The 14,073-nt window shown below is 36.9% G+C and overlaps 1 protein-coding gene across 1 annotated transcript; it reads left to right on the top strand.

Annotated features, from left to right (window-relative positions):
- Nucleotides 1-3,804: 3,804 nt before the first annotated feature.
- LOC115450404 (ionotropic receptor 75a) lies at nt 3,805-13,930 on the top strand. Its single transcript, XM_037443056.1, has 14 exons — nt 3,805-4,033; nt 4,790-4,968; nt 5,355-5,535; nt 6,263-6,361; nt 6,436-6,515; nt 6,974-7,101; nt 7,374-7,431; nt 7,906-8,018; nt 8,463-8,671; nt 9,088-9,132; nt 10,642-10,826; nt 11,484-11,619; nt 12,128-12,290; nt 13,662-13,930. The coding sequence occupies exons 1-14, from the start codon at nt 3,898-3,900 to the stop codon at nt 13,903-13,905; spliced, it is 1,956 nt and encodes a 651-aa protein (XP_037298953.1). The 5' UTR covers nt 3,805-3,897; the 3' UTR covers nt 13,906-13,930.
- The last annotated feature ends 143 nt before the right edge of the window (nt 13,931-14,073 follow it).

Genomic DNA, 14,073 nt, shown 5'->3' with positions numbered 1-14,073 from the left:
CCTTGTATCGCGCAGTGTAGCGCGCGTCGCGGTTCGAGGTGCCAAATCGCCAAAAAAATGCTTCCAAATGACAACAGGGCTGCCAATATCAATACTTAATTAAAAAGCCAAAGTTTGTAAATGTGATTTTAAACTTGACATGAGACAAGTTCCAAATTATTTTTAATGTTTTAGCCTGACCAGGGAAATAAAAAACCTTTTTTGGGGGCGTTACTTTTGCTTTTTCGTTTGAAAGTTAATTTTGTCGGTACAAGAAATTACTTCTAAATTTTACCAAAACATGAGGTTTTTTATTTTTCTGGTTAAGCTATAATGTGATTACTTTTATTAGGAGAAACAATTTAATGCAAATAGGTGTTGCGAAAAAATTGCAAAACGCGGATTTTTTTCTCAAAGTGTAATATTTGAAGTCTGCTTTATTTTTTTATATAGTTTTTCATTTTCATTTCAGTTACTTTTTCGTGCGCGAATTGTTTTATACACAGAAAGTGGCGTGGAAAATGTAATCAGATGTAATTAAATGCATCACGACACTGAAAATATCCGATCAATGCCATATTACTTACGGGATGCGTCATTTCGCGTGACCATATTCATCAGGGAACCAACTGCAAAGATAAACCGAGACCGCATACTGGAGTTAATGGATCCGCCTGATGGTCCATCTTAACAATCGATTAAATGCAATATAGATCTCCTGATGACTCGAAGGCAAATAATATCAATAACTCCTCATGTTTCTATTGTAAACTCCATTGTTTTTGTTATAAATTAGATATTTATTGATAAAGAAATAAAACTATTCAGCACTTGATCAAAACAAGTGCATTTTTGCTTAACTAAGTAAAATCTCATAATATGACAAAACAATCGTAAAATTAAAAAAATCTAACTACATACCGATATCTACTGTTATTAATTACCTGTTAACCATTTACTTATACAAGCAGTGACACTTGAAAGTTGAAACATATTTTACCACATTGCGTATACTGTTTTTTTTTTTGTTATAAATTAGTATTCATTTGATGTCATGAAGTCTACATTTAAATAATCATAATGCTAAAGGATTGTATCCAAGAAGCAGCTTCTAGATTGTATCTCTCTATTTAACAATTGGATGACAGGATTGTAAATTTAGAAAATGTTTTAAATAAATGTCTCTCTCATTTTAGTCTAGTAATGTGGTATACTTCTTCTGCAATCCTTAATTCCACAGTACAAAGAATTCTAAAAACCATCAAATCTAGAAGACATTTCACGTTTAATCCTTTTCGTTTATTTATTATTTTAAACCCAAATTGAAACCAAATAATTCTCTAACCAGCCAGCGAGAGCCAGCCCTACATCCGATGCAGTGTGACGTCATCAATTGTGCATCTCGCTGCGCGTGACAGGCGAAGAGAAAGAGAGCACGGGGTGCGGGTCTCGAGGAGGAAGGGAGGGGGGGGGTGTCACTACTGCACCCCTTACGCGGCGCCACACTTCATTCCGTGTCTATTGCTTTGACAGAAGTAAGGAATATTACCCTTCCGAATGAACCAGTTTCAGCTGATATTTAACTATCTTATATTTAGTTCGATGTATATTTTTGTTACTATAAAATTAGGAGAGTAGCAGTCGCATCGCAGAGTTACCATAATACGTTAACTCGTATCTATCTTCCATTATTTGCACACTGGTGCTTAGCTGCAAGAATAGACTAATATGCAATACTTATCAAAACGTTACGCTCCATGAAATACATGTTTTATTGCCTAACGTATGTATAAAACGCTGTTTATTTTTAGGGCAAGAGATGGCGCGCAGTGTTCTTCTTAAGTTCAACATCTAGCATTCAGCGCCGGTATAACGTGTACAAGTCGTGCTGGCGTGGCTGCTAGAGTGGCGGTGGCGCGAAACCGATCAATATAATGTAGTTTTTTTTTTCTTTAAACCAGCATCCGATTGCGGACGGTATTTATAGGTGACCCATGTCAGGAGAAGTACTCAGCCATGCTGAAATATATCACGCCTCAGCAGAAGCAGCAAAGTTTTATCAGTTCTTGCAGGTCCGGAAATATGCCAAAAGAAAATTAAATGCAAGAACTCTTATTAAAATGATTTAATTTAATAATTATTATTATTGTCACTCCGTTCATTACACAACATAGTAATAAATCTTCATGGCAAATAACCTTATGCCATCTATGGGGGAATAGCGTTACATTATGGTTTACTTTTCATCAATAGATGACGTTGTATATTCTTATCAAAAATATTGAACATAAATGATTATAATTGATCAATATAATTTTAAATCAATAACGACAAAAAAAATATCTTTTGCAACCGTATTTGGTAGTTTAACTTTTTACAGGCCGTAAATGATTGGAATTTATTAATAGTAGAAAAACATTGTAGTCCGCAGCACTCGATACTGCTCATCGCGGTGCTGCTAATGGGCCTAAATGCGACTCTTAGAAGGACTTGAGTGTGAGATGATCTATTTTACATTTTTTTTATATTGATTAGAATACTGAATATTTACATAAAACTCTATTTCAAAATATTAATATCTGTACAAGATTTAGCTATTTATCGATAGATGGCGTTAAATTACATTTATAACAAAACCTAGTGTCAATTGCACATAGATTACAAAGGTCACCTATCTTCTCAACAGTCCCACGGAGTACTAGCTAGTGTAGTTAAGTCCCATGGGGCCGGTTGTGACTGAGCGAAGTCATCTACTTGCTCCTCTGCTGGATTGACACGCTCATTGAAGCAATCAATCCAAATAGTTTGCATATTACGACTTACGGACATATTTAAGCGAAACTCAGCGCTACAGTACTTTATGTACTTTCTTATAATCGTTATTATTAACAAATCCTATTTATTTTTGTAAACATTATAGAATTGCTATTTATTACAGATAAAGTGATCTCTTACCAATAAGCAAACAGCTAGTTTATCATCATTAATAAAGAAAATAAAACAGATATTTTATTTCGTTTTATCTCTGCTGCAAAAGTGTCAATTTAATTTAATTGCAAAATTAATGCAAAAATGTATCAATTCAAATACATAGCGGTATAGTAATTGATACGAACGGTAAATACAGTTTGTCTATAGTTAACCATCTTTATAATTCCGTTTGTAAGGGCATACACAATGGCTCATCAAACGATATCACTTTGACAAGAAAATTATGACGAATCTATTCGCATATTCCTATTGGCGAATTGCTGCAATTATGGTTTGCAAGTACCGTCCACAAAATATTTAAAGGTAAAAAAAATATGACAATAAAGTAAGTCCGAAATTTCTTTCTGCCTTTCTTCTTCAGGTAGTCATCACTTAGGTAGCTTATGACAGGTTGGTAGGTTACCTAGGCTAAAACCATAGGCTATGGTTTGATGTTTCCTAGAGAATCTATGCTACCCGATACTACAATTCTTCAAAGCTAGAATTGTCAATGATATATTGTATTCTAATGACACCAAGCACTGAAACTTATCCAATCAAATGACCAAAATTATCAAATAATATAGTTTTTATATAAAGTGAAGAGTATAAATGACCATAATAATTAATATACCTAGTAATCATGACTGGGACCATTGGCGCTTATTTGAGAAGGCCTGAACCAATTATGTTAAACTTTAGATACAGATAAATTGGACATTGTAGAAGTATATATCCTATAACGAGTATATTTTTATAAGAAATATATAACATTTTTGCGCGCCGTACACCATTTAATGCCTTTGTAAACGATATAAAATGGTCACGACTGATTCCAACTTCTGAAACTTCTTACCGCTTAGTGAGCTAACACATCTCGATGCGAATGACTGCCTGGCATTTGACTAAGTTGTTCCAGCTATAAAGTCTACTATTAAATCTATCCAGATGTATTTTCTGAATGTTTTAATGATAAGCGCCGTTGTCTCCGGACTGCCTTATGATGCGTTCGATCTCTGTTTGGACTATTTTCTGTACAGAAATGTTAAGCTAATTTGCGTGTTGGACTGCGAGGTTAATATCGGTGAGTCTTTTTTGAATATTATAATTTATATAATGAATTTATGTGGGCTTAGTAGGCCAGCTATGAAAATAAAAATATCGTTGAATCACATCGCCGCATAATTTTAAATACAATCTATACAGATACCCATTGAAATACTTACTTTGCAGCGTTCATGGTCGGTCAATCCAACCCGTGTTCATGAAGGTTGCAGTCTTTAAAACGTTGAACGCAAGCCATGAGTTGTTGTTTCTCCAGCCCGCTTCGATCGTGGACCACAGGTCTATGACCCAATATTTTGATAAGATGAAGTACCACTACTTCAGTGACGCGCTTCCGGATGAGCGCGGATATAGATATGTCATCCGCGGCATCCGGACTTAAATGTCGACCCAAGAGGTCAAGCAAGGTCTCTCTGCACTAGAGGGGCACCGCATGCACAGACAATCCCGCGCGTCCCAACCGGGCTCTCAATATGAAATGGTTCTGGTTGTATTAGGAACCCCCGACGACGTTAAGGCTTTATACGAGATCCGCGACATCTCGGGGCTCGGCGGCTTCACCGTCGAGTCACCCCATAAGAAGGGTCAAACTGGGCAGTGTCATAACTGTCAAAACTTCAGCCAAAATTTTGCGTGGATGTAGGCTTCCTGCCTGGTGCGTCAAGGTAACCGTAATTCCGTTTAGGCATTTGCATCGAAGATTTTTCTTATATCACCAGTTTCTACAACGGAGATTTTGATATTGTTTTGGCGTTCAATCGAAAAGGTATTTCAGGGATCACGAAGTTCACGAAAACGGCAAATTCGCACCGTATGCTGGTGACAGCGGCGGATGTAGGTCAACTCAACTCCAGCCGCGTGGAGCAATGTCTGGACCAGACGCTGTTCCCGGTTGGAGTGGTGCTGAGCGCCGGCTGTCCGGAGACTGAAAATACTATTTTATTAGTTCGGTATTTTATTTAGATATGCAACGAAATACTATTAAATGAACTGCTCTTAGCGTTTTCTTTCAGTAAATATCTCCAAAATATCAATGATTCTCCTATTTAGAATATTGTACGAGCTCCTAACAATCATTAAAGAAGCTACGGCTGGTCGGACATTGCATCCATCTAAATGGAGATCTCCTCTTCTTCAGAGGAATACTAGCATAGTTTCCCACACGGAACTAATGTTAATAAATGTCTTTATGGAATACCTTGACGCTTAAAATCATAGTTTTCAAGCAATTTAGAGTAGGTGTATACATAAAATAGTTTTTTTTACTGCAAACCGTTTTATTTATAACATTCGATATTTAAATAACGTATATTATATTATTTTTATTAAACTATAAAATATTTCAGGCATCACAAAAAATGCTATTCAATGGAAATCATTTGTGGTTGATTATTGAATCTAATAATGAAGTTGATAAAAATAACATTACTAAATCAAATGACACATTATCGCCTAATGTTGGGTATCTTGAAACTCTCAATATAAGTGTGGACGCCGATATTACTGTCGCATCAAAAATTGGTAAGCGGTTGTTATTAACCAAAGTACTATTAATCTGTAGTTATCTTAAAGCGGCGATAGCCTAGTTGGGTGTGGAACGGACTGCCAAGACGAAGGTCCGCAGGTTCAAATCCCAAGGGCACACACCTTTGACTTTTCTAAAATCATGTATGTATTCTTTGTGAATTTATCGTTCGCTTTAACGGTGAAGGAAAACAGCGTGAGGAAACCTTTCACATCTGAGAAGTTCTCTATAGGAATTTCGAAGGTGTGTGAAGTCTACCAATCCGCACGAGACCAGCGTGCTGAACTAAGGCCTAATCCCTCTCAGTAGTAGAGGAGGCCCGTGCTCAGCAGTGAGCAAGTATATAATACAGGGCTGATAATATAATATTATATTAATATATCTTAAACCCCGGATTATGTTGCTGGTGGTAGGATTTATACTATATCCGCCCCGAATGCGACCACCGTAGACAAGGTCATAAAACCCACCATAGTGGCCCACGTAAGTATGTCGCGTTCCGGGATCAGCCTGTGTATATCCGATTCCAATAGGCCGACATGATTGTGCCGACTGTGGAGAGTAATCATCTCTCGTCAGTCATTCTATTGAACCTCACTCCACTTACCATCAGGTGCAGCGGGTTGATTTTGCCGGGCCCGATAAAGATGATAATTTTCTGACTGAAATTATTTGTTGAGATATTTTTTGCTACACGACTCATAGATTTTTCGCATTTCTCAGTTTCATCTGAATATATTTTGTACGAAGTGTTTAATTTCGGAAAGATACAAGGAGGTGATTTAATTATAAATCGGGCTGGATCGTGGAATCTACAATTACGTACGTTTATTTTTCACAATTTATTCTTTATATTAAAGTGATATATTCTTTTTTAAAATAAATCTTATTTTCAGACATGGATGTTGATATAAACGGCTACAAATATTACAGAAGATGGGATTTCCAGCAGTGGCAAATGAGAATGATATTTGTTGTGAGTTATTCTTGAAGATTCTTATCGGCTTTACCTGTCTCCGGCCTTTTTGTGAACCCACAGCTGTTACAAGTGATGCTTATCTCCATAAATCATCTTAGAATCTTTTTTTATGTACTTTATTTTTTTATTTTGTGTAGTACAACGGCTAAATCTTTTAGTATAAAGTATACAATACATAAAGTGTCATATAGGCATTTTCTTTTCCACTGAAGACATCTGTCGCATCATACATCAGTTTAAAACAGTGAAGGGGAATGAACTATGCGGTATACCGAATGCATACATTGCGAATTTTCGAGTATATTATAAAAATAAAAAATATCGATTACCGGTCACCTAAATATCTCCTATTTTTTCATCTTTTCCTTTCACAATTCCTTTACTAGTATGGATGTTTATGTATGTGCTATAAAAGACATAAAAACGAAAAATGGTATCATATATGAACACCGCAGATGTCACCGATTCCGAAGAAACTCAACCCAAAAGTGCTGACGGAAAGGACACCAACCCCCGGACTCACCACCGTCACAAAGACCTCGGCCATGTCCCTGCATGTAATCGCTGAGATACATAATTTCAGGTACCTAAAAATCATTCCTTAATTCGTCCGTGATATAACATAATAACTCCGTCAATAAAATCAATGGAGTCTACTATCTAGATGAATTGTTTACATTGCCAGCTATTAAAAAACAAAGCCAACGTATGGAGAATAAGGTTACCGCCTCAGTTTCCTGTCTTCCAAAGTCCACAACGAATTCACTATTGTAATTGTACCTGATTTCGAGAATGGCCTAAAGTAATACTAATTATACCTTAGAGACTTCTCATAAAAGCTATTTTAAATTACAGATTTAAATACACAATGGCTGATAGATGGATCGGAACATTCGAAACAAACAGCACTCGGGTAATATTTTTATACTAATAAACGAGACGAGCAATTGTCTCTCCTGCTCATCGCGAACAATGCTATTAATTTTTAATTAAATATTGGTAAACTACACGATACTGTACTATACCTGTTAGCCAGAGACATAGAGGCTCATGTTTACGACACCGCTTAGCGCAACCATATGGACTGAACGCGAAAGTACCACCATCGATCCGTCGCAATGATGGAAAACAATTTAAACAATATAAGTAATGTTATTACGACGCGGCGGTTAGCTGGCAAAGGTGAGGCGACGGCATCGTCCGCCTAAGTCTTGAGTCTGCTAATGTATAGTCATTATAATGGCTACAATTTCTTTAAGCCGGGACACAACAGTGTATTGTACATTGTACAATGCTGTGCGAAGTAGACAAATCAAAACTCAAAAAGCTTTAGTATATGAGAACAGCTAAATACTTAATAACGTGTAAACTAAACATCTGACTCCAGGTGGTGGCCAACTCTCTTTACTTCAGAGAGCAGGATGTATCGCCGATCCTACGACACCAACTATATCTATACGGGAAGGTGGACTTCATTAACCCTTCGCTCACTTACATCGAGTACGTATATACCAATACAATAACAAAGGAGGAGTTCTTCGAGTTTTATCTATCCCACTAATTAGTGGCGAAGATATCGACATATATTTGGTCGGACACAATAGCTTACTAATATGTAACTGGAGCTGACTTTCACAACTTAACAGTAAAGTAATGCTGTTACTGCTGTTTCAATATCAGAAACTCAAAGTTTAACTGGGATCTAGGATAAATACATCCGCAACTCTAGTGAGTGCGTTTTATTTTTGCACTCAGTGAAGTGAAACATCGTGAGGAAACCTGCATATCAGACAAATTCTCTATAAGAATTTTGAGGGTGAAGTCTTAATCCATCAAGTTCAGAGGGGGTCACGACCTTTCCCGGATAAAAAAATTACAAAATGAATTGAGAATCTTCTTCTTTTTAAAGTCGATAAAAAAAATTTACTCACATGTCCTTTACAGGACAAAGTACTACTACAGAATTCCAACAAAAGGTCCTGGAAAGTTCCAGAACCAGTTTCTGCGGCCTTTGAGTAAGGGAGTATGGGCTTGCCTGGCGGCGGTGTCTGCTCTCTGCATCGTACTACTGCTGATGTCCAGCTTGCTTGAACGACGTCCCTCGAGCGCTCAGTACGCCGTGTTCTCCGTCATAGCCTCAATTTGTCAGCAATGTACGTCATAAATAATATTAAAAGTATGAGCTCAGGATGTCTGAGCCAACGTGACGATGTTATAAACAATGAAAAGTTTTAGTTGGTTTCAGCGACAAATACATTGTGGCTGGTTACAAATTTCCACAATTCATTGCACAGTTTCACGTGGAAAATGCTTTATTACTACCGCCAAAAGTTCGTGGGGGAGCGACTGAGCGGTAATGTCAGAAGTCACCGAGTCTTACGACCCGGAATCGTGCCGCTCGGATTTGAACAATAATGTAACCTTATGTTATGCCTTCTCCTATTCTGCGTAGTGTTTTCCAGAACATACAATCTCTCAGAATGTGCTATAAGTAGGATTTCAGCATGACAAGATCGCTTTAAAGCGTATTTTTAAAATCGAACAATTTTTTTAATTTGAATACTTTCAGTTTTCGAAGACGTCGACATTGGAAATTCTACGCGATCATCGGCAGGTAATATGTTATTGTGAAATATTATCGCTTTGTAATTTTTTTACATAGGGTCGACAAACATGCAAATAGGTAACAGGTTAGTAAATAATAAGGTAAGTACCTACCGCAAATAACCATCTATACTTATAATAAATCTGTAGAGAGGTCAATTCTGTACATGAAATATATTTCCAAAATAATTATCAGGGGGTGATTAGGGATCGATACTGATGCCAAAAATGCAATTAGTAAAATTTTTGTCTGTCTGTCTGTCTGTCTTTCTGTCTGTCTGTCTGTCTGTCTGTCTGTCTGTCTGTATAACCGTTATAGAAACAAAAACTACTCGACGGATTTTAACGAAACTTGGTACAATTATTTGTCATACTCCTGTGCTGGTTATAGTATACTTTTCATCACGCTACAATTAATAGGAGCAGAGCAGTGAAGGGAAATGTTGGGAAAACGGGAGAAGTTACTCCATTTTTTAAGCTTCCGTCGCGTGTGCATCCTTAATGGTTAAAGCTACACAGAAATCATGTATGACGGAAATGTTCTCCTTAAAATTATGTAAAAAATATCCCACGACAGCATATGTCTATCTTTTATGGTTGACTCACAATAACACGTGTAACTCCCGATAGCTTAGCAGTTCGAAGCTTTCTCATTATATTTGTCTACTCTTACGTTTATAACACTCTCAGTCATCACTTATTAAAAAAGTTAGCATTATTAAATATTCCATAAAAAATAATCATAGACATCGGTATAGAAACACCAAAGTTATACATGAAATACGCTAATAATAAGCCATCACGCGTGAATACTGAATCATGCTATAAGCTTCCTTCGATTTCACCAGGATCCCATCATCAGACCCTGACCGGACAATCGGACCACCTGCATACTACCATACATTAAAAAAACATCCCGACAAATTGAGCACCTCCTCCATTTTTGAAGTCCGAAATCCACGCGGGCGAAGCTGCGAGCGGAAGCTAGTCTGTAATAATGAAGTAGCTTTGAGTTTCTTTGCTTTTTTTTTAAACATAAAAATTAATAGCAAAAGGTAGCCTTGTTTAACTAGCTTCTATTTATAAAACAAATACATACCACGCCTTTACTGCCTCAGGAGTAGTCAGAGGTGCAACCAGAGCATTAACTTTTCGCCAAGTGTGTTTCACCCCATGTTATGATAGGGGTAAGCCTATCACCATATGTAGTAAAATTCCAGACTCTCCACATTGCCCGACCCGGGATTTGAACGTGTGACCTCAAAGCGGTTTCGTAACACACATTCAATACAACCGAGGCAGTTATCCGTTAATCTCGTTGACAACATGAAATTGAGAACAAAATTGATATAATATAGGTACGGGACAGTAATGAAGAAAAGACTTGGATACGTGTCCTGAAACTAGTACTAGACCTGTGTATTCTAGCAGAAGAATTAAGCTGCTACTTGTAATTTTATTGTTTTTTAAATGTAAATGTACAAAAGAAACCTTAGGAGGTTTATCATAATGACTGCAGCCCGCAAGCTGACGATCCTGGTGACTGGTCTGTCGTGCGTCCTGGTCTACAATTACTACACCAGCAGCGTGGTCAGCTGGCTACTGAACGGACCGCCGCCCTCCATCACTTCGCTTCAGGAGCTGATGGACAGCCCGCTCGAACTACTCTTCGAAGACGTGGGCTACACCAGGTCTTGGCTCCAGGTTGGACAGAAAATATTCGCGTTATGGCATGTATTAATAATGCACTAGTGATTAATACTAATTTATCCAGGAACACTTATGTTGGAATATCCAAACGTAAGATTGGTAAACCGATATATTGCAATAAAGTATAGACCGGATTCTTTAACGCAAAATATAAAACGTTTAGACCCGTGCCCAGCAATGGAACAGAAATATAGGTTGATATAATTATATCAGCCCTGTATTATTTATATTATAAAGATTAATGGCATGCAAACAAAGGAGGAGCATTATACACTAATAGTTTTTAATTAATAAAAAGGCTATGTCGCAAAAATTATAAATGTGCAGACAGAATTTTTGTTTGTATAAAAATTACAAAACTAAAGTATGAAAGGATGAATCATTCAATGAACAATAATAGTAAACAATATCAAGTTGTATGAATTGGACGCTAAACCACTTTTGACCAAAAATTTCCTTTTTCAGGCATAAATATATGACATTGTATTTTTTTAATAATAGTAATTTTTAAATATATATTCGGTAACAGCAGATATATTTTTTTATATTCAGTAAATAAAACTGGTGGCGTGTCCTTTCACATTGAACACCTATTTCAAACGAAAAATGCTTATTTTCTAAAACTTATCACTGCTTATAATAATGTTACAGACGCCCAATTACTATTACAATAGAAGGAACGCAAAGATTGAGAGCGAACTGCGTGCAAAGAAGGTATTTAAGAGAAGTTCCTCCTCTAAGCTGCTGGTCCCTTTGGAGGAAGGAATCGCTATGGTCAAAGCTGGGGGTAACTTATAAACAAATTCCATTCCTCCTTAATTCTATAATCATATTCTAGTAATAATATAATTTGAAGTATCAAAATCAGTTCAAGGTAAAAAAATACACTGCATGTATTAGAATAAAAAATTCAATTAGTTCTTTATTTTGTATAGAGCAGTTCGGTAATAAATTCATAATTTCCATACGAGTGCAAAACCGTATCAGGGTAACACAACCTTTCCTTCCCTACTTGGTGACTTGTCTAAGAGTAATCTTAGAGATCCAGTGTAGCTGCTGGACATAAGACTTAACATCTCATCACCAGAAAAGCAAGCGTAGGGATACCATACAACAACTTAAATTACAAAGTATTGTTCATTCAATGTTAGATGGTGTTTTTACTGTTTATAGGCGGTCGTACCGCTTACAATCACGCAAACGAAAAGCTCGTCTAGTCATTCAAAGCAATAAAATCATCTGTAACATTAGTTTAAAAACACACTATAATTTACAGCCGATCATATTTATTTCAGGATACGCGTACCACACGGAGCCGGGGAGGGCGAACGAGATAATATCACGCATGTTCACACAGCGCGAACTGTGCGAGTTGGGCACGCTGCAGTCCATGGAGAAGACGAACCTTGTTCCCGGCGTCCAAACACAAAGCCCTTACAAAGAGTTTCTTGTTTGGAGGTGTGTAAAGTCTTCTTTTTGCCAACGATATTCTGGCATCATGTCACTATTCTCGTTCCTATGTAGATGTTTTCAATCCCCTGTGTATACCTGTAGTCAGAGCCAATCAGCCTTGCATAGAATATGTCCGATACCCTTCCCCTGGCTAAAGGCTGGTATCAATAACTTACTAAAATTTAACTGGAGCTTGCTATCTTAACTCTCAACATGACAGTAACAGTAACGCTAACTATTACTGCTGTTGCAATATGAAAAAACTGAATGCTTATCTGAGATCAAGGAAAATAACACTCATAACTTTAGTGAGTGCACCCGCTGAAGCGTTTTATTTTTGCACGAAGTGGGCACTAGTAAAGTTATGTTTAAAAAAATATATTGAGTATTTTTTATGTTTTCAAATATTATTACATTCGAATTTAGATAACATAACGCATATATTATTATGACAATGATTTATAGTTTTATATTCTAGGCAAAAACGAAACGCATCAATGACAGTAATCATATTCGACATTCCGATAGATAGCTAAACTCCACGGATAAGATATGCTCAGCTATCTTAGTTTATAGAAAAACAGATAAACATCAAAGTAAACATTTCAACACTTCGTAATCTGTTAATAAGATATTGAGACCGGCTACCCCCATCTTCAATAAACTGATAAAATTGACCAATTAGAGCAAATTATTTTGATACGCTAACAAATTTATTTATTTTAAATATATACAATCGTAAACTAACATCTTAGCCAAAACGCTCACAATGTTACACTATATTAAGTACAATTAACAATTATAATTTATATGGCGTGCTTATATTAACATCTGATGGCATCAAAATGTACATCAGCAGTTTGAAATCATTTAGAAAGTTTATTATTCTGACTCTAAATGAATTATTTTCATTGTTACGTTCGCGGATCGAGTTGAAAATTTAAATTAGGATCGCTTATTGAATGGTGTATGTGTTGTTAATAGGGTACCGGACTCATTTTTGTTCTTTACTATTATCAAATATTTACAAAATATAAATAATAACACAGAAGGAATTATTAAATTCCGGCAAGAAATCAGCAAGTTATAATGCTTTGAATGTCGGTGGAAGGGGTAATTAACAAGAAACAGAAAAGAGACGAAATACCCACATGTGACGTCATCGGGAATTACGACGCGTGCGAAAGAAAGAGATGAAGCGATATCCCCACATCGCGCCCACTTCTGCACATTACAATATTTTAAATATCAATTACTCGCTAATTTTTTAACCAATTTTTATGTAGTTTTCGCAGGAGTGCTTCTTTTTCGTATTATTAACCATTACATGTAGAATAATGTACAAAATCAAGCATAGGCCGGTCCCCTATTCGGCAGCACGGCGCGACTGGTGGAGCGCGGCGTGGTGTCGTGCGTGCAGCGGCGCGCGGCCTCCCCCTCCGTGCAGTGCGACGGCAGCTCGCCCCGGGCCCTGGCGCTGGGTGGCGCAGCACCCGCCTTCATACTCCTCGCCTCTGGGTATGGACTGGCTACCCTCATCATGTTTGTAGAGAGGCTTATTTACTCACGATTGCAAAATCAAATTAATGTTACGCGTTGTGAACTGTTTAGATTTAAATAAATTAATTAAATAAATATATTGAATAAAAACCAAAGAAGTTTCATTCCTAAATGTTCCACCAATACAAACAGTAACAAAAATTTAACATATAAAGTTTTAGGTCTCATCAGTCTACAACTGTCCACTGCTGAACATAGGCCTCCCCTAAAACGCGCCATGTTACTCGGT

This window comes from Manduca sexta, chromosome 26, assembly GCF_014839805.1.
Source record: "Manduca sexta isolate Smith_Timp_Sample1 chromosome 26, JHU_Msex_v1.0, whole genome shotgun sequence".
Lineage (NCBI taxonomy): Eukaryota > Metazoa > Arthropoda > Insecta > Lepidoptera > Sphingidae > Manduca > Manduca sexta.
The sequence above is the reverse complement of the archived record's forward strand: the minus strand, read 5'-3'. Positions and strand labels throughout refer to the sequence as shown.